We start from the raw sequence: 24,451 nt of genomic DNA, 5'->3' as shown, positions 1-24,451 counted from the left end.
CTACATCAACTCTTACAAAACAACATTTCTTTGATAGCTACATAGAAATGATGAAATAAAGCAAGATATAATAATGGAACATATGATCATATGTATGAAAGTACTAAATAAAAATACTTTCAAGACTTCAGAGTTGACAGATAATCAAAACTATCAAATGTGTTCATAAAATTAAAGAATTATTTTTTATTTGATAAAAGATAAAATATGTATTGGCTATCCTAGAAATTAAATTTTCCACACTGAAACTCCATTTTGACCTAAAACTTGCTTAATATTGAATTACAGTCAGACAGTGTATAGTAAGGGTAATATACTTCTAAATGTTTGTTGGATTCTACTTCATGCTAATGTCATAAAACCAAAACAGTATTATTAGATTTTTCTGCCACCAGGTTTTACTTTTCTAAAAAAACAGCTTTTTATAGCATCATGAAATTATTTTCATTGTTTTAAATACATTTACTCTAAAAGAAGAAAATAAAAACCAGGTAAGCTAAGCCTAACATGGGCATAACTTTCAGTTTCATAATATAGCACCTGCCATATGAATGAAGCCTAGTTACTATTGGCACAAGTGATAAAAAACTATGTGAAGCTTCAATATTTGTTAGATAATTCTGGAACTAGTCAACAGTATTCAACTATCTGTATAATGTAGAAAATTTCTCCCTCAGTTTGTACATGTAATTAAAAATATACTAGATTCAGGGGTATTAAGCAGCAGCAGCAGTTCTACCTCTGAGAATGTAGGAAGTAAACATATACTGCTAAGGTACAGACTCATTTGTCTAAATACAAAATTGTATATGACAATATGGCAAAGATCTAATGCATAAAATAATAACATGGTTGGTGCAAACTTCTATCTCATGATTTAATACCATATGCAGAATATTCACTTTCCAATATATGGCAATTCTCAATCTCAATTTCCAAACATTTGAACAAGCGTGGGGGTGGGAGAAGAAAAATGTTTCTGAATTGTATTTAAATAGATATGGATGGAAAGCTTTGTCAATAAACACTGTAGATATGGAAAAAAAACATTCAAGGCTAACTTTCCCCTTTTCTTCAAATTTTGATGTATTAACTAATGTTTATTTGATTTTCAACTAGTTCTCTGTACTTTAGTTTTCTCCTCTGCATAATACTTATTCCATAGAGGTACAAAGTAGATTAAATCAGGTAAAAGAAATCACAGAGAATGTACTTGATATAGTAGCTGTCAACACAGAATTTTTTTTTGCCACTAATGTAATCATTTTCTCCTTTCATCCATTTCATTGCTGTTTTTATTAGTGTCTTAATCATTCTTCACTGAGAAATTGTGTTATAGACCTTTTAGAAAAATAACCCCAACTATGTTTTATCACACATACACAGAACCTGGTACAAAGTAGATGCTTCCAAAAAGACTTATTAAATGAAAAAACAGAATTACTACTTATTTGTGGTATGCTTGTGTAAGCTGACACCATACCAAGCATGCACACACACTCTCAGATTTTCCCCGCAAAGCCACCTGGCATGCCATTATATTCCTGTTGAACTGAACAACATTGACAACGAAGGTGTTTATGTAACTCTTCACTGGTCATCTTTGAATGAGAACATAGCTGTGACTGACAGGTCTATCTGGGTCAAAATTCTATTATTTTCCCATTACATTACACTCTCTTCACAGCTCTCTTCAGTATCTAAAATATCTACATGTTACTATACTGAATTCTTAAGAGATTTCTTTCTTAAAGAAAAAAAACTCTACAGGAAAGAGGCCAGGTCTAAAATTACCAGGTTACAAAAACATTCACATGAATTAAACTCTCTCTATTGAAAGGACTGACTTGACAGCAATACCATATTACTTAATCTTACTCTCTGCTCCTCTCAACACTGCAACACAAATAATGCCCTCTTCCTCTTCCTCTTGTGTTTTTCAATTAAAAAACGAGTTTTCTATATCCTTGCCTTTTTCATACATTAGCCTCTAAATTTTAAGGAAAATTATTTTTTAAAAATCTGATTTGAAAAAAAAAAAACCTGATTTGAATCTTTTATTCAAATTAAAACAACTCCAATTTTAAGGATGCATTCTGCTATAAGATCATGTTAGGAAAATTGTTTAATGTCTTGCAGTTTTTTGACATGAGAGTTCATGTCTTTTTCATTTTCTTATTTACAAGTTGAATGCTAAGTGACTGACATAATGATTCAATAATATAAAAGTCAGGTGTGCTGACACATGCTTGTAATTTCAGCCACTTTGGAGGCTGAGCTGGGAGTATGACTTGAGCCCTGGAGTTTGAGACCAGCCTGGGCAACACGGTGAGAATCCAACTCAAAAACAAACTAAAAGTAACTCTAGACTTAATGAATGAATGAATGAATTGGAATTGATGCTCTGGAAAATGCTGTGCAGGCTATGTAAGATCATTTGTAAAAGGTCAAATGATGTTCACTATACCCATAAAATGAGTAATTAAATAATAAAATCATAATATGGTATGCAGTAATGAGTTGAAAATAATTCCTGAAATAACTTTTTAACTTTTTTAACTATAAAATTTGGTTAAGCAAAGTAACCAATTATCTAGGCAAGAGAGTCAAAATAAGATTTTCACCATCATGGTTTTATTCTTGTAGTTGGACTGCCTCTGCCAAGATTAGAGCATCGTTGAGGCTGCAGTGAAGACAGCAATTGCGTGTTTCTTTCAGAGGACCTGTGATAGGACTGCAGCAACTGTGACGGGTTCCCTGGAAATTCTGTAAGATGAGGCAAGAGGTGATCAGGTGACTCATCTCCTAGCTCTGTTCTATAGTAACTGTTTCCTCCTGCAAGAATGTCTTAGCAAATGTTTACTTATTCTACATGCATTCAGCAAATGTTTATGAACCAACTACTCTTTGTTGTGCTTTGTTCTATGTAACTGGAATAAACGATGGTTGAGAAAGGCAATGAGCTTGCCATTTCTCAGCTTGCATTCCAGCGTTAAAAGACCATTCCATAGCAAACAAGAGAATTATAATGTTTGTTAAAAGGTGATATATGCTAGGGAAAAAAGAACAACTAGAGAGGGTAAAATTACTGTGAGTACTTGAGCAGGGACAGATGAAGACTGATGTATTAAATAGAATGTCCAACTTAAACTTCATGAAGGCAGTGTTGTTTGAACAAAGAGTGAAATTAGGTGAAGTAGTTAGCTTGTACATATAAAGGAAGTAAATTTGGAGCTAGGGAAGAACTTGTGCAAGGGCCCACCCAAGTTTTAAAAGAGCTAGCAAGCCGGGGTTACTTCACAGAATGAATGAACAAGGAAATTTAGGAGATGAGAATGGGATGGTAACAAAAATCAATTTGTAAGTTCCTGACACTACTCTAAGTAAAACGGAGAGCAAATGAAGCTTTGCAAGCCAAGGAGTTACATAATCTGACCTTCTTTAGAGGCTGACTATGCCTGCTCAGTTAAGGAGAGATTGGAAAGAGGTGTGTGTGGAAGCTGAGAAACCATTTAGAACATTTAAGAGGCTATAGCCATAATTCAGGGAGGAGAAGATGAAGAATTAGGCTAGGGAAATAGCAGTGGAATTTCAAGAATTTCCTATTCTTGAAAATTATGGTAAAATACACATAGCAAAAAATTACCATCTTAATATTTTAAGTGTACAGTTCAGGGGAATTAAATACACTCATAATGTAAAATCATCACTATCACCTACTTCTAACCTGAAAGTGTAGATATTAAAAAATATCTCCCCATTCCTCACTCCCTCAGGCCTCTGGTAATTGCTATTCTACTTACTGACTCGATGATTTTGACTATTCTAAGTACCTCACGTAAGTGGGTAATTCAGAATTTGTCCTAAGGGACTGACATTAGGCAGTATAATGTTCTCAAGATTCATTTACGTTGTGGCATGTTATAAGATATCCTTAACTTTCAACCTATTGTGACTTTGGATTCAAAACATGTCACTTGTAGACAGAATTCAGTTGGATCATGTGTTTTGCATTGATTCTGCCAATCTCTGTGTTTTGATTGCATTTATAATTAATTGCTGTTAAGGAAGAATTTACTTCTGACATATTGTACTTGTTTTCTACATGGCATATATGTTTTTATCTCTCATTCCATGTATTCTTGCCTTTGGTGCTTAGATCATTTTTTGTAGTGAAATGTTTAAATTCTTTATTTCCTTTTGAATACCCTGTAACTATTTTATTTGTGTTTAACATGGGCATTAAATTTAACATCCTAATGTTACAATACTTTATATTTAAAGTTAATAGACTTATAACAACTTAAATAAGTTATAAGCCTACTTTTAAAAACATAAAAATTCTATTCCTTTACAATTCTGTCAACACCTCTTTGAGATGTTGACATCACAAAATTACATGTTTATCCATTGTGTATACAAAAATATAAACTAACAATTCTATAAATTTCATTTATCTCTTCAATTATGTAGCAGCCAAAATGTGGATTTACAAACCAAAGTTACCATAATAACCTTGAAACAGCTTTTAAAAATATTATTTAAGTTCCCTAAATAATGTAGAAAGAAAAAGTACAGTTGTGAGCCAGTGTTACATTGTTCAAATAACACTAGTTTTTACAGTTGTCTATTTAGTTGCCCTTATTGCAATATTTACTTCTTCATAAGACTTCAAGCTATTGTCTAGTGGCTTTTAATTTAATTTTACCCTTAGGGACTCATCTGAGCATTTCTTGCAGAGATTATATGATAATAAACTCCCTTGTCTTTTTCGTTGCTTTACAATGTCTTAATTTTTCCGTCACTTCTGAAGGACAGTTTTGCTAAACACAGGATACTTGATTGAAATTGTTTATAGTTTTTTTTTTTTTTTTTTTTTTTTTCCTTCTAGTACTTTGAAGATGTAATTCCACTGCTGTTTGGTCACCATAATTTCAGATGAGAAATCTGTCAACTATCTTATTAACCATCTCTTATATGTGACAAACTGATTCTCTCTTACTGCTTTCAAAATTCTGTTTTCTTTAAGTTTTGTTATGATATGTCTCAGATTGGGTCTCTTTGAGTTCATCTTCCATGGATTTGTTTTTGTTTTTGTTTCTGTTTTTTTTTTTTTTTTTAACTTTATTGGATTGCTGTATTTGTATCTTTTCAAATTTGGGAATTTCCACCTATTATTTCTTTCAATGTTGCCATGTTCTACTTTTTGTCTCTTCTTCTGGGATTCCCACAATATGAGTTTGGTCTTCTTGGTGCTGTGCCACAGACCCATAGGTTCACTTCACTTTTGCTCAATCTTTCTTTCCTCAGATAATAAGTTATATTGTCCTATCTTCTAGTTTGCTAATTTCTTCTTCTGCTGACTTAAATTTGCCCTAAAATCCCTTTTCCTCTTGTTATTATATTTTTCATATGCAAATTTCCTTTTTAGTTTTTTTTTTGGCTTTTAATCTCTTTATTGACAGAATTTCTCTTTTTTGGTACCAAGGATTGAACTTAGGAGCACTCAACCTCTGAGCCACATCTTCAGCCCTATTTTGTACTTATTTAGAGACAAGATCTCACTGAGTTGCTTAGTACCTCATTTTTTCTAAGGCTGGCTTTGATCTTGAGATCCTCCTGCCTCAGCCTCCTGAGCCGCTAGGATTAAAGGTGTGCACCACTATGCCCAGCTTAGAATTTCCATTTTGTTCAAACACTGTCTTCTTGATTGTCTCTATACCTTTCTCTAGTACTTTGAGTATCTTTAAGACAGCTATTTTAAAGGCTTTATCTAGTTGATCTGCCATCAGAACATTTTCAGGGACAGTTTTACTTTGCAACAGCCATATGGCCATATTTTTCTGTTTCTTTGTATGCCTTGTATTTTTTTGTTTTTTGGTCTGTTGAAGACAGGACTCTGAACATGATGTGAAATTTTCCCTCATTCCCAAGATTTGCTATTCTTGCTCATATTTTCTTTTCCTTTCCTTTTTTTTTTTTTTTTTTTTGGTGGCTTTTATTAGTTGTATTTTTTTGTATTTTTTTTTTTTTAATTGCTATAGGCTCAAGAATCAGCCTCAAATAAAATTTAAATAAAATTTAAAATCTTCTCAGTTATTTTTCAGGATCTGTGATTTTTTCTGGGCATGTCTGCCCACTGTCTAGTTTTCAATGTATATGTAATTTGTTAATTTTGAACATCCTGGTCTTTAATATCTTACTCCCATAGCAAGAAAAAGAGAAAAATGAAGAAGGTGGGGGGAGTGGAATGACTCCAACACTTTAATCCCTCAGAATTTACTTCAGTTTGCAGGAGGAACTTACAACAATGGTAGAGTTCCAAATTAATGAATGACTGTTTCTTTGTACCTCTGTGATCAGAAGTAGCAATCACTGATCAGAGCATGGTTATTTAGTATTTGAGGGACAGTGTCTCTTTTACCCTCAGTGGCACTCTAAGATGATAATGATATACATATTTTCAGGTATAATACATGTGTTATGAGCAGAAACAGACAAAAATTAATGTCAGTTTACTACCTAAGCCTTCCTCTGAATGCTGCAATCCATCCAAAGACTGCACTTACAGAACACTTACAAAAGTCAGAGTTTGCCAGGAAAACCGTTTTCTAGATGAGCAGATAAATTCCTGCTGTCTCCTACCCTACCATATTTCTAGATTTTTTTCCTAATTCTTGATCCATATTGAAGATAGAACTACTAGGCTTGCCTGGCATGTTGGATAGGACCTAGAGGAGAAAAATATCAAGGGAGTGTGCATGTCTTTTTGCCAAAGCTAATAAACTGATGGTGCTGCCTCCAACTGAAATGGGTTGGTTGTAGGTGAAGGAGATGTGTGGTAAGAAGGATACTGAGTCTAAGACATCAGGATATCCAGATGATGTCAAGCAAGAATATCCTCTCTTGGACAGACTTCTTGACAGGAGTGTCAGCTTATATGTTATGTAAAAAACATGACACAGATGAAATCACAAAGCATGTTTTAGGGTAGTTAAAGAAAAGTACCCTGAACAATTCTTGTAGAACTCCAACACTAAGTTTTGTGGGAGAAGAGAAGTCAGCAAATAAGTCTGAGAAATGCAACCAGTTTTTTTTTTCTTTTTTTTTTAATGGAGATAAAAATAAATTGTGTTCCCTTGGAAAACAAATGAAGAAAATATATCAATGATAGCTCAAGTAAGACCTTACTTCCAGTAAATATTTTATTGCTGTAGTAGGCAAAACTAAGCACAATGGAATCTTATAGGGAGGAATAAGGATCATATTTTGGATGAAAAGAAAAAAAATTGAACAGAAATGTCTCCTCAATTTTGGATCCAGCTGTTTTATAATGCAGTGAATTTTCTTTTTAATCAAAGACACATTTTAAAACATGCTGATGAGTCACAAATACAGTAGAAATCATTCCTGAACTGGGCAGAAGATTCAACCACACAACTTATGAGATACATTCTGAATAATGCACGTTATTTTCGTGTCACTTAATTCCTGAGGAGAAATATATCAGCTTTTCCATCTATGGGCTTTTGCAATCTTAGCAGTTTGTGTCCAAAATTATCTTAATGGCTCTTTGTACATAGGAAGGTGAATCATATAATACTTTAATACAAAGAAAAGGCTTTAGTGAAGATAGACCTGAGTTCCAATGATAACACTGTCACTAATAAACTGTGTGGCTTTAGGAATGTTTCTTAAATATTTTTAAACTTTGTATCTTCATCAGAACCCTCACACTTTTCTTGAGAAAGAAAATATTAGCTTAATGGGCTTTGCTCAGTATCTGACACAGAGTGGGCACTCATAAAAACCTTAATTCTCTAAGTGTGAGGTTCTACTTAATGACTGACTTGAATTTTAAAGTTCTTCCCCTACTCTGAGTTATAGAATAGTATAAGAGAATAACTCTTCATTTAATCATATCTATTCACTGACTAGAAATAGAAAGTATATTAGTTTTTCATATGACAAAACTCTCATCATGCTTGGAATCAAATATTCTGTGTATTGTAAGAGAACATTTGTTTAAATAATAATAATTGAACCATAAGATGGAATGAGTTAAAGAAAAAAGGCAATAAAATCTGAGTGACTGTACATGACTTCTGAATTTTCATTTCCTAATGACAGGATTTTGAACAAGTCAGAACTTTTGAGACTCAGTTCCTTTATACAATGGGAAGAACAGCATAATTAGAATAAAATGAGTGAATCCATGTAAAAACTATGATACCTGACATGGAGAAAGTGCTTAGTAATCTTTAGTATTTATTATTTGTTCCTCTATTCTAGGGAAAAAATTCTATGCAACTGATGTTTTTATTTTAAATGTTTTCAATTAGCCCAAGTTATTGCAAAAAATCATCTTTATTATTCATGAAATTACACATTAATAGTAATCAATTAAAATATGAAAATGCCTCCAATTTACAAAAAGAGTTCCCTTTTTACATATACCTAAATATCTTATATGTGTGTATATGTGTGCTTATATATACATATCTCCTTGTATACTCAGTGGGAATAAACTATTTATAATCCCTTAGAGTTCATTTAATACATATGTGTACAAATACAAAATTCTAAATTAAATTACTAGATACATACTGCTTTCAAAAGTCTGTATCTTTGAGCTATAAATGCCAAATATCTATTCAAAATAGTAGAATCAACATTCTCAGACCCACAGGTGAAGGAGTATAATTTTGCCCAGATACTAAAGTGATTATGGGTAATAATCAAAGTTCACTTATTTGCCAGTTTAATATAAAGCAGAAGCATTTATTTTTACTGGTATTCTTCTAATAAATGAAGTTCAGGTGTTTCCCCCTGCCACTTGCCTTATATATTTGTTTTATGTTATAAATTTATTTATTTAATTATAGCTTCAGTATTTTTCTTCTTTCTTAGAAATGTTTTCCCACAACTAATCATCAGGAGATACAATTGCATGCAACTCATTTTCATACTTTTATTTACTTATTGGAATTTAATTTTAAACATAGTTAGAATGAACACGTGTACAAGATAATTTAGAGATCTAGTTTTTATATTCTTTTGCTCAAATGGCTTAAAATTTATGTCTATAAAACTTATTAAATAATAGTTTCTCCAATGTTTGTTAAATAACTACTTATAGATGTCCATGTATATTTCATGAGGAGTGGAAATTATTTTATTAAATACTTTGATTTAGAAGTTCAGTAAATTCATTTGACTATTTTAAATAATAAACCAATCTTAACATACTTGAAATAAACTATATTCTAGTCTTATTTATGGCTTATACTGTATTCTTGAAATATATTTAGTAATATTTTTGTAATTTCTTATTTATTTAAAATTTACCATTTTGCTTATTTTTTGAGATAGAGTCCTTATTTTGAGATAGGGTCTCACTGGGATTACAGGGATGTGCTACAGTGTCCAGTTGTTTGAACTATTTTTAAATTCACAATTCAGTGGCACTAAGTACATTCACATTGTCATATGAATACTAGAATTATCCATTTTCAGAAGTTTCTCATCACCACAGTCAGAAACTCTGTACCCATCAAACGATAATTTATATTTTGTATCTCAATGAATTTATCTATTCTATGTACCTCATAAAAGTGGAATCATAAAACATTTGTTCTCTTTTGTCTGGCTTACTTAGTATAATGTATTCAACAGTCACCCATGTTGTAACATATATCAGAAATGCATTACTCTTCAAGTCTGAATAATATTTTATTGTAGGTAATATACCACAATCCATTCCCCTGTTCAGCTGCTGAATATATTTAGGTTGTTTTCCCCTTTTGACTATTGTGAATAATGATGCTATGAACTTTGGTATTCAATATTTGGTAACATTTTAAAGTTTTTGCATGAATATTTATTGTTGAGATTATTCTAGAATATTATATTTGCCATGTAGTTAAAAACTATATGCTTAAGAAACACATTCATAAAATGGCATATGTATAAATGAACTAAAATTTTTTTCACAATAATTTACATTTGAAAAATAAAAGTTACAATTATTCTATAGGAATGTAAAGTTCTGCCAAAAAATTGGTTTCACTCAGGTGTTACTAATAAAAGTAACAAGAACCCTTATCTAAAGGTTTCTTGGGAAAAAAATGCATTGTTTTATTTCCACTATGCCTTTTAGAGAAAGCTAATCTCAAAAACTGTAGCCCTTGAATTTATAGAAAATTGACTTACTTTCACATGTTCAAGAAATCTGACAAAGTTTATAATAAAATGGGAATCCAATTCCATAATGCAGTGGCTCTAGATTTTAAAATTCACTTATCTTCTCTGGTATCTTAAAGATCTTTCTATATAAACAGTCACTTCTACTGCAGCAACAAAGTAGGTCCATCTGGATGTAGAGAAATTCATTAAAAGTCCTCTGAGTTTAAACTAGCAAATAAACAACCAAACAAGCAAAGAATGGCAAGATTGTAGAGATGAGAGATGGAAGACTTTTTTGGTTCTCACGGATCCCTTAAACAAGGATACAGATTTGGACACATTTCAAGAAGCACTTGAATTTAATGATCCTTTTGAAAAAATTTTGAGTTTTCCAGTTGCATGCAAATGTGAAAATAAGAAACAATCTTCCTGTATAAGGTATGATATAGTTTAGGCTGAAATGCTCCCCAAAGGCTCATGTGTTAAAGGTCCAGTACTGATACTGTTGGGAGATGGTAGAAATCATACATGAGGCCTAATGGGAGGTCTTCTGGTTAATGGGGACATGCCCTTAAAGGGCATGGTAGGACCCCAGCTCCACCTCTTCCTGTCTCTTGCTTCCCTGCATGATGAATGCTTTTGCTCCACCATAATCCCCCACCATAATGTACTGCCATGACACAGGCCCTAAAGCTTAAGGGCCAACTGACCTGTGGAACTATCAGGCAAAATAACTCTCTTCTCATTATAAACTGATTACCTCAGATATTCGTTCAGTAATAGAAAAATGACTACCAATACAGAGTTGAGAACATGAGAAAGAAAAAGAGGGAAGAGAGTGGGGATGGGTGTGGGGAGAAAGAGGCAGAGGGGCAGGCAGACAGGCAGGCATCATGGCAGAGTGGCAACCTCTGGTGGAAACAGAACAAAGATCTAGACAGGTAAAAGGAGAGATTGGTATTATTTCAGGAAGCACAAGGACATATTTTGTGAGGGTGTGCTGAATCCATAAAAATGAAAGTTGGGAGAAGCACATAGAATTCAAAATTAGAAATGCATGGGCCAATGTGAGATGCAGACACAAGACAGAAAAAATACAAAAAGAAAAAATAGTATTTAAAGTACACGGTATGGGCATTAATTGAGCAAAGTGCCATCAAATAAGACAAATACTAGATATAATACCTGTGCATATTTAAAAATTTTGCTAGAAAATGGGGTTATTTCAAGAGTCATTCTACTAGACAGAATGCAGCCTACAAGCACTTTGAAATCTTTTTTCCTCATTGGAATTGTGAATCTAAGTGTCATATCATTTCCTCAATTGAGATTTAAATTCACAGTTGAGAAACTAGGATACTGATAGGAACAAAACTGAACTCATAAAACACGTCAAATCCTCTCTTCTATTTCCTTTAGGAAAATAAAAAGCGGTGCTGTGCAGTGGTCTCTGTCTGGTCAAGATAAAACAGGTTTAGTTGTAGGCTACACAGTGGCTTCTAGAAAACCAGAGAAGTTTTCCCAAGATTAAGTGGTTACATCTTGGCTTTAAAACACGGTCAATTTCCACATTTAGTAAAACTGGATCTCTGTCAATTATTCTTAAATGATCTGGCAATTATTTAGAAAGTTAGAAAAATAACACAGACCAAAATTTGGATTGGGGTATTTCATCCGCTGAAGTAGAAAGAAGGAAAACACAGGCTCTGTGGGAGGACATGGCAGACTGCAACTGCAGATGAGACTGTATCCAACCAGGCACAGAAGACTGCTCTCCTCTTCAGGACTCAGCAGAGTAAGAAAAAATGTACAGCAAGTGAGATGCTTTTGAACGTATTTTGGGACTTTAATTTTCTGCATTAATCTACATAAGGAATCGATTTGAAAAGCAGCAGAGGGGAACGTGGCTGTGTTTGATCTTAAAAGGGGCCAAATTTGGGGCAGATCTCACTCCTGGCAATATATTGCTTTAAAAAGTTGGCAGTAACTCAAGTAAAGAAATGAAAAGTGAAACCTTGGGGCAAATTTAATTGAAGGAATGGGTCTGATATATTTTAGAGGAGTCTGAAAGCACATCAAAAAGACATTTTTAAAAGGCATTTGAAAGTTGAATTGCCCAGGTGAACAAACAGGTACAGTAACAAGCAACAAGCGGAGCTCCTCTTACAACTGGAGGCAACACTTCGCCAGTTCTCTGACGTTATTCCAGTTCACCCAGATTGGTGAAAGGAATTCTTTTGCGTGTCTAGAATAATGAAACATAAGCACAGCTTCGGTCACTTATGGATGTCTTGGTTTCCAAAGTCCTAATTGTTTGTTGCAGTCAAAGAAAATATGGAATTTTTTCTCATTCCTCTGAGGATGAAAACTGTTCTCATTAATATCAAATTTATACCCCAACCTATGTTTTTCTTCTTTTCTTTGTATATATATAGTAGCTTTGCATGTCAAGTCTAAATCATAATGCAATCTTGTTGAAGACATTTCAAACTGCACCTGAACTCAACACACACAGTTTGAATACTCCAAATAACTTAATATAAGAAGACAGGATAAATTTTATCTATGCACAGGCAATAACAATGAGCTATGACCACTGCTTCCTGACAGAGATTGCAAAATGATTCTGAGTACAATATACATACCAGTTAGAGACATTAAAATTTAGGAAATAATGTGTATTGGACTATGACATATGTGGGCTTGGAAATGAAGAGTTAAGGATTAGGCATAGTTCTCCAGTGTCTTGTACATGCATCTCTCAGGATACGGTGCAACATGCTGACACATACCCCTCAATTCTTTAAGGTTTAACTATCAAGAAATAATTGCTCTGATTCTAAATATCTGCAAATTCAAACAGATGTACAATGTATTTCTGTATTAATCTTTTAAAAATAAATGTTATTGCATATATTTAAGATACACAACATGATGTTATGGGAAAGGTATAGATAATAAAAGGTAACTACAGTTAATCAAATAAAGATCACCTTTTTCTCAAATAGATTCCCATTTGTGTGTTGGGGGGGGCAAAAACTGCTACAATTTGCTCAGTTAGCATGAATCCCAAATAGATCTCTATAAATATTGTTACAAAAATGTTTAAAAACATCCTATTAGAATAATTTGGTAATACAATATTTTCCCAAACTTAAATCACTAACCAAAATCACAACAGCAAGATAAAACATTCTCTTATAGTACTTGAACAGCATTTTTATATTTTCTATAATTTAAAATCTCAAACTTCTTTCAATTCCTTGTAGTACCCAACAAAGTCAGCAAATAAACTTGAAGTTGGAGACTAATTGAAACAAAATCTATCCCAAAAAGGTCATGTAGTGAAGTCATGATAAGGTCATTTCCCCAAGAATTCCCACAGTTATTTATTGCCCTTTGTTTGAAAGGACTGTGTCATCAACACATTAAGTACTGGTTCAAACAGAAAGCAGGCATCAAGGGGAGAGATGGTTCTGAGAGAGTTATGTAAAACAGGTCCTTCTCCAGCATACCCCCTCAGAGCTAAATCACTTTTTACTATAAAAGATTAAACTTTAAACCCATAAAACTGTTGTGCTCTGCTAAATGGCTCATACTATCATGCCACACCACACATTTTACAGCTTACAAATGTACATCAAATACAGCTCAAGTTTAGTGGTCATAATTTTAACTCTATCTCACTGATATTTTTGTGAGAAGCAGGCAATAAACAGCATGAGAGAATGTTACTTTTGTAATAAAATATTGTTTGTTTTGGGAATATTATAATTTCATTGTAGTATAAGAAAAAGCAGATCAATGTTGATAGGCAATTTTGATCTTTTTCTCAGTTTTCCACCCTCTTTCTATAAAAGGGCCCTAGAATATTTTTTATGCCTGATAATTAGAAAAAATGGACATTCCTTTAAAACATAAATTAAAAGAGTTCAGAAGGCTACTCGTTAATTAAAGAAATACTAAACTTTTGGTGAACATGAATCATTATTTCAGGCTATTCCATAAAAGTATTAGTCACTAAGATCAATCATTTCTCACATTCTTCCACATTTCACATGAAAAAGTAATGCAAGAAATGCAAGCATGATCAGTTACATTAAAAATGCAGTGGCTCGCAAAAACATAAAGAATCTAAAAAAATAACAACTGCACTAAATATCACCATCTGTAACAAAGACCTTGAACAACTCAAGGTCCTATCTTCCCATTATGTAAAAGTTTTATATATTCTGTGATTTCCAAGGCTAGTTCCTGCTTAAATATTGTATGATTCTAAAAATTCTAAGTATAAAAATTTTCTAGCATCGATGGTTACTGCAATGAAATGGGCAGCTTTGTTCTTTGAGTGTCTTCTTATAGATCATGAAATTAAACTTTACACAAAAAAATTGGTGCTACAGAATATTCTTTTTTCGATAGCACCATTATGAATCAAAAAAAGACTACTACATAGTCAACATCAAACCACTAGTACTGGAACTTGAAGAGCCATCAGGAGTTCAAATGCCTTCTATTTCTTACCAACTTCATGGTGGTCAGAGAATATGGAGATGCATGTTTTTAGCGGTATATACTGCATCTGTCATTGGACTTCCCATATACAGAAAATAAACGAATATTATTCTGAGAAACACATCAGGTTATGGCATAAATAAATGATTTAAGGAAATAACACTCTAGTCAAAATTAATGGGTTCATGAATCAAGTTCTTGGAAGAGAACAAATTTTTCTTAATATTCTATTCACACTTCTATCGTATTTCATTTACTATGCAAAAATTTTCATGTATATTTACATTGCCAAATTTAATATTCATAAAACATAACTACAGGATAAATCAAATAAGGTTTGCTTCAAAAACATATACCTTCTAAGCACGCTTTTCATGCAACAGATTAAGTCTAACTCAACAGACCAAAACAAAACAAAAATTTTGCATGTCCAAAAAAATCTCCTCTGAAAGTTAAATTTTATGATTCGCTAGGTTGTAACAGTTTTCACCTATTAGAAATAATTGTAAACAAAACATTCCACTTAATTATATTTACTAAAATTTATCATGTTGGAAGACAATTGGTAGACTACAATGCTTATTTCTTGGTATTTATTATTAAGATAATTACATGATTCTTGCTTCAAATTCACACTTCAGAAAGTAAATTATCAGCTTGACTCTGAGTTTCTATTTTTAGTTCCTTTCATTTATTTAAAAAGAAACACTTTTTACCCATTTATTAATATAATCAAGGAATCCGAGCCATTAAATTCTGTATTTTATAATCAATGCTGTTACTAGTGGAAAAGTAGTTTAAAGAGAGATGCCATTATTCCAAGAACAAATGAAATCTACTTTCACAAGTGAAATCCTGAATATAGAAGATGAAAAGTTATAATTCAAGAGTCTATGAAAGACTATGTTACTTTCCTGTGTATAATAATTCTTTCATTAGTTAATGTTCTATATTAATAACCTTAAATCTATTTTTTTGTAATAAGAATATCCATTTTTAAATGAACCCAAACACAATAAGGAGGGTGTACATATTTGGACAAACTGGTGAATCATTTATATGTTAAATAAATTATTAAAGTACCTAATTATGCTTCCCATATTCATAGAACAAAATGCTATACCCTTCAGTTGAAAAATACCCTCATTACAATATTTTCAAAGAGTTTTCCTCCCTAAGTCAGTATTATACTTGCATATATGTATATAATGAACCTTTAAATATTTAACTTATAAAAGGCAATGAATAAAATGTCAAGTCCTATTTTTGTCATTTTTCGTAGTTCAATGAGAATAAAGCTTACGTTGCAGTACCTTTGGATATTGCTTGACAGGAATCAATACTCTTTCTGAGAGCTTTATGTTTTTGTTGCTGATGACATCAAGATATTTCTTTTCCTCATCTTCCTTTTTTCCATCGGAACCTTGAAATTTTTCAATTTCTGAAAAAATCACAAGGAAAAGAATTGGAATATGAAAAGAAGTCATCATAAACATGCTGATTGTTCATATTCCTCCTCTCCCCAGCTTAGATATTGAAGAATCTTGATAAAAGGCCAGCTGCAAAATTTAATAATGTGAATGTTGTTTCTGTGAATAAGGTGACTGCTGCCAATTAAAACTATGCCACTTGAAGATGTGACTCTCTGTACCATGAAATAAGTGATACATTTAATTCATGTTAAATATCATCCAACAAAATAGGATGAAATATTCATCCTCTATCTAAAATATCTAAACACATAACTTCCCAAGGTACAATGAACAGAACAAAACATATTAAGGTTACATGTCCTTTTTGCTTAGCATTATTCCTAAGTAAATAAAAATAATTTGAAGATTACAATCATCCAGTTATCTAAAATACATAGTAAAGAGAAACTGCACAATAGTTTTACATTCTAACCAATATTAAAAACAATTAAAAAGGGGTCACAAATGTCAGTTAAATGGTGAAAGCTGTAAGCGTTATCATTCATTGGGATCAAATTATCTCTTGAGAAGATGGTAAGGAACTATTAGTTCCATCCTCTGAGAATCTTGCCAAAATGGATATTTCTAAGTACATGTACACCATTTATCTACTCTTTCATCTTTTAATGAGCTCATTTCATAAGGTTTTTTTGAAATTCTCATATAGGGACCAAAGATTCAACAGAAAACAAGAAAATGTTCTTTTATGGAATCTATATTCTAATGAGGAAAACAAAATTAGAAAATGAATACATGTGCAGAAATATTTGTGTGTGGGAGTACAGAATAAATATATTAAAGCTAATGGGAATATAAAGGAGAGTAGAGTTGGGGGGGTGGGCTATTACTTTAGATTTCTGGAATGACATTTGAGCATAATCCTAAAAGTTGAGAAAGAGTAAGTTTGCTTTTGAAAGAGCAAGAAGCAAGAAAGGCTGTGAGCTGCAGAACAATGAATGCAGAAAAAGATTTGATAGGTGGTATTCACAACTAATCACAGCAGAGGGCAAGCAAAGAAGAAAAACAATTTACATTTGTGTGGCTGAAAATTGATGCTGACTTGGACTCAGAGGAGGAATGAGAGGGCCAGCTGAAGCTATTGTCACTCCATAGAATTCACTAAACAAAATAAATGTTTTGGATTGCAGAAAATTTTTGTTTGACTAATTTCCTTTATGTTAAGTAGTTGTTATTGTCATAAAATATCTGTAAATAGGTCTTCTGTCCTTGCTTTGGCCAAATGTACTGTTGAAAAATACAAAGTAAATGAAGCTATGAATACAAAAAATTCTTAATTTTCTTACACATGGAACATTTTGCTCTGTTATTTTGGAGTACAGAAAGGTGATGATGGCTATTAAATATGGACATTTTAATATATTCCTTTCTGCATTTTGAAACAGCTATTTGACTACTTCCAAATATGGTTAGTATATTGTATCTAATTGCTTTGTTGTTTGCTATTCTATTTTTAATTAACATTTGTCCAAAATGTTAACATAGGTGTATTTAACATAGGTATTTAACATAGGTGATAAAAAAATTCCTATAGTAATCCAGAGAGTCACCTATTAGCATAATACTTACTTCACCCATGTGGAACTAAAATTTTTTGAAGTAATATTACTTGGTTACCCAGATAATGCCTGAATGAGAGCTCCAATGTATAGTTTATGCCAAGTCATTTACAACCATTTTATCAGTTTTATGCTGCAGGTTACCTAAAGTATCTTTAAATAAACTGAACTGTTGAAAAGTAAGTTATATGTCTGTAAATTCTACTTAGTGTTAGAGCATTAGATTCTTACTTTCCCACTCCAAAGTACTAACAAGTCACTTTCAACTGCCTTTTTAAACTGAGAAGCACTCCTTTTCAGGCCTTTCAATCTCTTGTATAATTATTACCCCAGAACTCTGACCATTGTGAAGAAAGAATATTCTTTCCATCCTCTGACACTGACAATGTACATTTGATCACTGCCCTTTGGGTACTTGCACCTCCCTGTCTCACTTCCTAGCTTGCTGAGGCAATTGTAATGTGGGGCACAATGAAGTAGCTGACTCAATTCCCAATCAACTAGATGAATGACTTCTTTGTCACTTTGTCATAAAAGAAGCTGAATATGTCTGATATTATTTGTTCTCCACAAAATTACCACCTTAGGCTTTTTAAGACATTTATAATTTGATCATTCCATCATTAATTATACCTTTCCCATTAAGAATTGTGGCTGAATAAAATAACATGTCCACTACTCTTTCTACTCATTTCTACAATTCCTTTAAAAAATTAGGTATTTCTTTTTTCCTCCCTGATATCTTCATGGAGTTATCTTGTCAACCCTGACATGTCTACATAACCAAGTAACTCAATAATTGTATTTGTCAGTTGCATAATTATATAATGGTATAGCTCAAAATTTCCTGATTTTAAAACCAGAGAGCCAATTTATATAGTACCTTTCTTATTTTAATTTTCAATTTAAAATAACTTTTTATTCCATAATTAACACATGTTCTTAGTGTAACCTTAGGCAATACATAGGTATCCCTAACATTTCAAAGTCTGTCATTATCAGCAATTACTGAATAGCACTGTGCCAAAATACTGAGTCATTTCTCTATACTTGTTTATATAATATCTATTTAAGTTTGGCTGCCATGTTATTAAAAAAACAGATTCAATATCTTGGGGAAGATTTATATTGTGTTGATAATATGCTAAACTACAGAGATTTTAGTGTTTTCTATTATCATTTTATGGTTTAATCTATTAATGCAAATATATTTGGAATTTTAGCTATCATTGACTATTTGAAGTGGCTATTTCCATAATACTAGTATTATGAAGATATTGCAAAAGAGACTATCTTTGATCATGTTTCCATTCACTTTGTACCAGTTCACCCACTAGTTTAAGTCAGATGGAGGCTATAGTAAGAAGATATTTTAAAGAAAAAACTTAGCTCTGCTCTTGCATTACTTCATTTTCCTTACAGACATCTTAATTATGCTTCCTTTTTCTTTATTTTATAATGCTTTTAAGTTGTATTTTGGGTCTTTTTATTTTTTAATGATAAAATATTTGGTAGTATGTATTTTTCCTTAGAAAATACCTGGGACTGGAACTATATATTTGAATTCATTAAAATTTCTTTGTACAATTTCTGCTATTTCATTTTTTCTATTTTCAAAATGTTTAGCAGCATTTTGTAGAAATATCCAAGTAGCAGAGACTTTTTATTTTTGTACTAATTTTATTTCTAAAATTGATTAAATTATATCTGTAGTTTGGAATTCAAAGGGGATTTCTTAGTGGCTACATTTTGGGGCATGACTCAAATATTTCATGAAAAGCATTATATTCTCTGTTGTTGTGGTTAAGAGCTGCATGTAGATCAATGAGATCTTTTTTTACCACTAGGATTCATCTTGGCATGAAAGAGGTATATGAATATTTTTTAAAATACACATTTAAGCAATTTTTCTTAATAAATTATACACATAATTTAATTGTCCAGATTAACTGAACTCAACTATTTTTCTCTGCAAAATGTATCAAACATGTTCCCAAGGAGTACAAATGTTCCTATGACTTCCAATTCCCTACAATGAGATTAGGTTTTGAACTTTATCTTACTCCCTTATAGAAAGAGAACACTTGGGGTAATAAAGTCATGGTGGAAACTAAACACTGAAGATCCTCTCACAATTCTAGTGCAAGGAATCTATAGGAACCATAAATAAAAATGCTTTTTTTTTTCTCTCTAAACTGCAGAAATAATAAGAATACTGCTTGGTCCTGTGTAACTTAAAAATTGTGAGAAGACTGAAGGAAAAAAAAAAAAAAAAACTTTTGATGATCCCAAGAATCCTAGAACACAGAAATTTCAAGAAAATATTGATATTCCAAAGGGCAGATGACCCTTCAAAGTATAATTCTCAACAAGGTAACCTGTAAACAATGTGTAAACTAGGACAAGATTACACAAGCTCCAATTTATGAATGATTTTGAAGCAGACAATCTAATGACGAGAATGGGACTTGAGGTACTAAAATAGGAAAACTATTCAGAAAAACTGGAAAAAATTTAAACAAAAAAATATTCCCAGGTGGAGTTTTTTCCTGATGGGGAAAAATAATTTAAAGAAAAATACCAATAGAACATGAAGAGAGGAAACTATCCCAGTTAAAGAGTCTATTTGCCACAGAAACCTCCTAAAAGCACAGGCATAACTTTCTCATTCAAACATAAATAAGAGACACAGATTATGTCTATATTCATACAAATATGCTACACAGAAAAGAAAAATGAACCAATTAATATATTGGCAAATATCAAAAACAGAATAGATATAATAGCAAAGCTGAAAATGCTAAAATAGTAAGAATGAACAAAACAAAAATAAGAAAATATATCAGAAATAAAATAGATTGGAAAAACACAAAAAGTTTTTAAGAACTATTAGAAGATAAAATGAAAAGAAATATCAGAACTCAGCAATAAAAAAGAAAAATTCATTCCAGATATAAAAAGTAAACCATAAGTATAAAACAAAGCAAGACTAAATAAACCAAAGAAGGGAAGCAAAAAAGAAATAAACAAGACCCTTGATAAAACCAGAAAAAATTTTAAAAAATGTTTTCAGAGAAAATAACAGATATAGAACATGAGCTAAGAAGTAAGAAGGTCCAAGGTATGCATAATTGGAGTTGCAGATAACGAAAAGTAAAGACAGAGAACTGAAGAAAAACTAAAAACTGCCACTCAAGAAAATGCATCATAAAAAAGGGTAATATGTAGGGTGGATGTGCTCAAAATATCTGATAGGAATATGAAAATGTCACAGAAACCTACTATTTTATACAATAAGTGTTAATAATTGTATGCAAAGAGAACTATATGACAATATGATGTGACACTGAGTATGATTAACTCAATTTGAGTATGATTAGCTCTATCTTTGGATTTAACGTAGATAGAGAAGAAGGAAAGGGAAAGGAAAGAGAGGGAACAAAGGGAGAAGAGAGTGTGAAAAGAAACTAGTGTGAAAATTAAGATGAGGCTGTATAATCTTGGAGTAAGACTACAGAATAACCATTTCCAGACAGCTATAGAACACAGGTGAGTCCATATATTGGCTCAAGTTGATATTTACTGGTTGATTTACTTAACATACATCTACCTCAGTTTCTAACCAGGAAATTAGGAGGAAAAATAAAAATTTTTACTGTTGTTATGAAGATTAAATATAACTAGGAACTGGGAAATGGGCATGGGAGGAGGACAGACGGAAATGATCAAGCACAATGTATGCATGTATGGAGGTATTATGATGAATCCCGTTAATTTGTACAATTAATGTGTTAATTTAAAAATAAATAAGATAATAAAAGAAGGTGCTTAAAACAGTGGCTGGGAAAACAATTGTTGTTATTGTCATTCTGATATATTAAACCTGAAAAAAGCAGATGACATTAAACTAGATTCATAAGGAAAATTACACTGAAGAGGGAGCTAGAAACTAATCCCTAGATTAAGAAAGGATTATAGAACCTGGGGTCAGATGAATTCTCCTGTCTGTAGGGTTTTCTGCATATATGATCATGTCAACTGCAAACAGATATTTTTGCTATTCCCTTTATATTTTGATATTTAAAAATTTTTTTTGCCTAATTTTTCTAGTTAGGACTCATAGTGGTACCTTGAAGTGGCAAGTGTGGGCATCTTTACCTTATTCTGGATCTTGGAGGAAAAGCGCTTTTTTTTTTTTTTGTCGTTAAGTATAATGTAAACTCTCCAAAAAATAGAATAGGGAATACCTACAAACTCATTTAATGAGGATAGCCAAAGACCTCACAAGAAAAGAAAACTACAGGCCAATGTCCCTGACAAACATAAATGAAAAGATCCTTGACAAAATATCAAACCAAATTCAACACGTATTAAAACGAACATATAAGCCTGGTGTGGTGGCTCCTTACAGCTCAGGAGACTGAGGCTGGAGGATCAGAAGTTCAAGACCAGCCTCAGTCCATTAACAAGGCCCTGAGCAACTTAATGAGATCCTGTCTCATATGTAAAAGGGCTGGGGATGTGGCTCTTTGGTTAAACAACCCTGGGTTCAATATTCAATATGAAAAAAAAAATCATACCATGTCTAAGTGGGATTTATCACTGTGATGCAACCACATTTCAACATGTGCAAATCAACCACTGTAGTATATCACATTAACAAAAGGAAGAACAACATGGTCATCTCAATAAATGTAGGGAAAAAGCATCTAACAAAGTTTAGCATCTTTTCATAAAAAAAATTTTCAACATGTTAGTATAGAAAGAACTTTCTGCAACACAGTCAAGGCTACATATGAAAAAAATCATATTTAACATTATACTTAATGACAAAAAAAAGCGCTTTTCCTCCAAGATTCGGAATAAGGTAAAGATGCCCACACTTGCCACTTCAAGGTACCACTACGAGTCCTAACTAGAAAAATTAGGCAAAAAAAAATTTTAAATATCAAAACTGTAAAGGAAATAGCAAAAATATCTGTTTGCAGTTGACATGATCATATATGCAGAAAACCCTATAGACTCTATTAAGTGAATTCAGTAAATTTTCAGGATACAAAATGCATCAAAAAGTAAACACTTAGGAATAAAAATCAAGGAAGTAAAAAACTTGTGTACTGAAAATCTATAATATTGGTGAAAAAATTAGACAAAAATTAAAGGAAGGACATTCAGTATTCATGAATGGAAAGAATGCTCTAAAAATGTCCATACTACCCAGGTGATCAGGGCAATCTCTAAAAAATTCAAATGCATTTTTTACAGAAAGAAAAAAAAAAAAATCAATCCTAAAATTCACAAAAGGTCTTAAGCAGCTAAGCAATTTTGAGAAAGAACAAAGTTAGACGTATCACACTTCCTGATTTCAAATGTATTATAAAGTTACAAGAATAAAAACAGTATAGTATATAAAAGCAGACATATAGACCAATGAAACAGTCCAAAATTTAATCCACATATATATGGACAACTGGTCTGCAACTAGGGTGTCAAGAATACAAAACTAGAGAAATGGTAGTCTCCTGAATATCATGCTGGAAATACTGGATATCAACATAAAAAAATAAAATTGGACCTTATCTAACACTACACAAATAAACTCAAAATCAATTAAAAACTTAAATGTTAGACCTAAATCTATAACTCATTGAAGAAATCATGAAGTAAAAGATTTATGCCAGTGGTCTTGGCCATGATTTCTTAGATATAACCCAAAAGCACAGGAAATAAAAGTGAAAATAGACAAATGGGATTATATCAAAAGAAAAAGTCTACACAGCAATAAAACAGTAAACAAAATGGCACAGCAGTCCATGGACTATGAGCAAACATTGGAAGATCATGTATCTGACAAATGACTAATACCCGAAATGTAAAGAAACTCAAACTAAAGTATAATGAACCAAATGAGCTAAAATACATATTAAAAAAAACTAAATAGATACTTATCCAAAGAAGATATACAAATGGGTAACAGGTATAAAAAGAAAATGTGCTCAATGTCACTATCAAAGAAATGCCAATCGAAAAGTACAATGAGATATCAGCTCACATGTTAGGATAGCTATTTATTTTTTAAAATGTTGGCAAGAATGTGGAGAAAAGGGAACCCTCATAAATGGTTCTTAGTAAAATAAAGAGATTCAGCCATTATGGAAAAACACTGTGATAGCTCCTCAGAAAATTAAAAAATAGAATTACCACATCATTCGATTGCTATATTTTGTTGAAATGTAATATTTTTGGATGTTAAGCCTTCAGGAGATGATTAGTCATGGGTGTGAAGCCCTGATGAAAGAGTTTAATGGTCCTATGAAAGAGGCTTGAGGGAGACCTACTCTCTCCTACCACATGAGGTCATAGGTGGAAGGCGCTATCCATGATGCAGAAAGCAGGCCTTCCTCAGACATCACGACTGTCAGCACCACGATCTTGGACTGCCAATTCTCTAGAACCATAAAAAATAAATTTCCACTGTTTATAAGTCACACTGTTTAATGCATTTTCTTATATCAGTTTGAAAGTTTAAAGACACCCACAGGCTAACTTCTGATTATACACCCACAAGTACTGAAACCAGGATCTTAAAGGTACTGCACTCTCATAGTCACTGCACCGCCATTACCAATAGCTAAGTCATGAAAGCAACCTCAATGTCCATTGTTGGAGGAATCTACAATGAAAATGTGGTATATACATGCA

General features: G+C 32.2%; 1 protein-coding gene and 1 long non-coding RNA gene across 11 annotated transcripts in view; one reads left to right on the top strand and one right to left on the bottom strand.

Annotated features, from left to right (window-relative positions):
- The window catches only part of KHDRBS2 (KH RNA binding domain containing, signal transduction associated 2), a 577,654-nt gene that overhangs the window by 459,599 nt on the left and 93,604 nt on the right, over positions 1 to 24,451 (bottom strand). For all 10 annotated transcript variants that reach the window (XR_013764976.1, XR_013764977.1, XR_013764978.1 and 7 more), the window contains exon 2: positions 16,014 to 16,141. Coding sequence is in view for 3 of the 10 variants with exons in the window: in XM_079146741.1 (XP_079002867.1) it covers positions 16,014 to 16,141 (128 nt within the window). In the remaining 7 variants the exon portion in view is untranslated. The remainder of the gene's footprint in view (positions 1 to 16,013; positions 16,142 to 24,451) is intronic.
- Positions 1 to 24,451, top strand: part of LOC306665335 — an 811,245-nt gene that overhangs the window by 706,531 nt on the left and 80,263 nt on the right. The gene's annotated exons all lie outside the window — the stretch shown is intronic.

Source organism: Sciurus vulgaris, assembly GCF_902686455.1.
Source record: "Sciurus vulgaris genome assembly, chromosome: 7".
Classification (NCBI taxonomy): domain Eukaryota; kingdom Metazoa; phylum Chordata; class Mammalia; order Rodentia; family Sciuridae; genus Sciurus; species Sciurus vulgaris.
The sequence above is the reverse complement of the archived record's forward strand: the minus strand, read 5'-3'. Positions and strand labels throughout refer to the sequence as shown.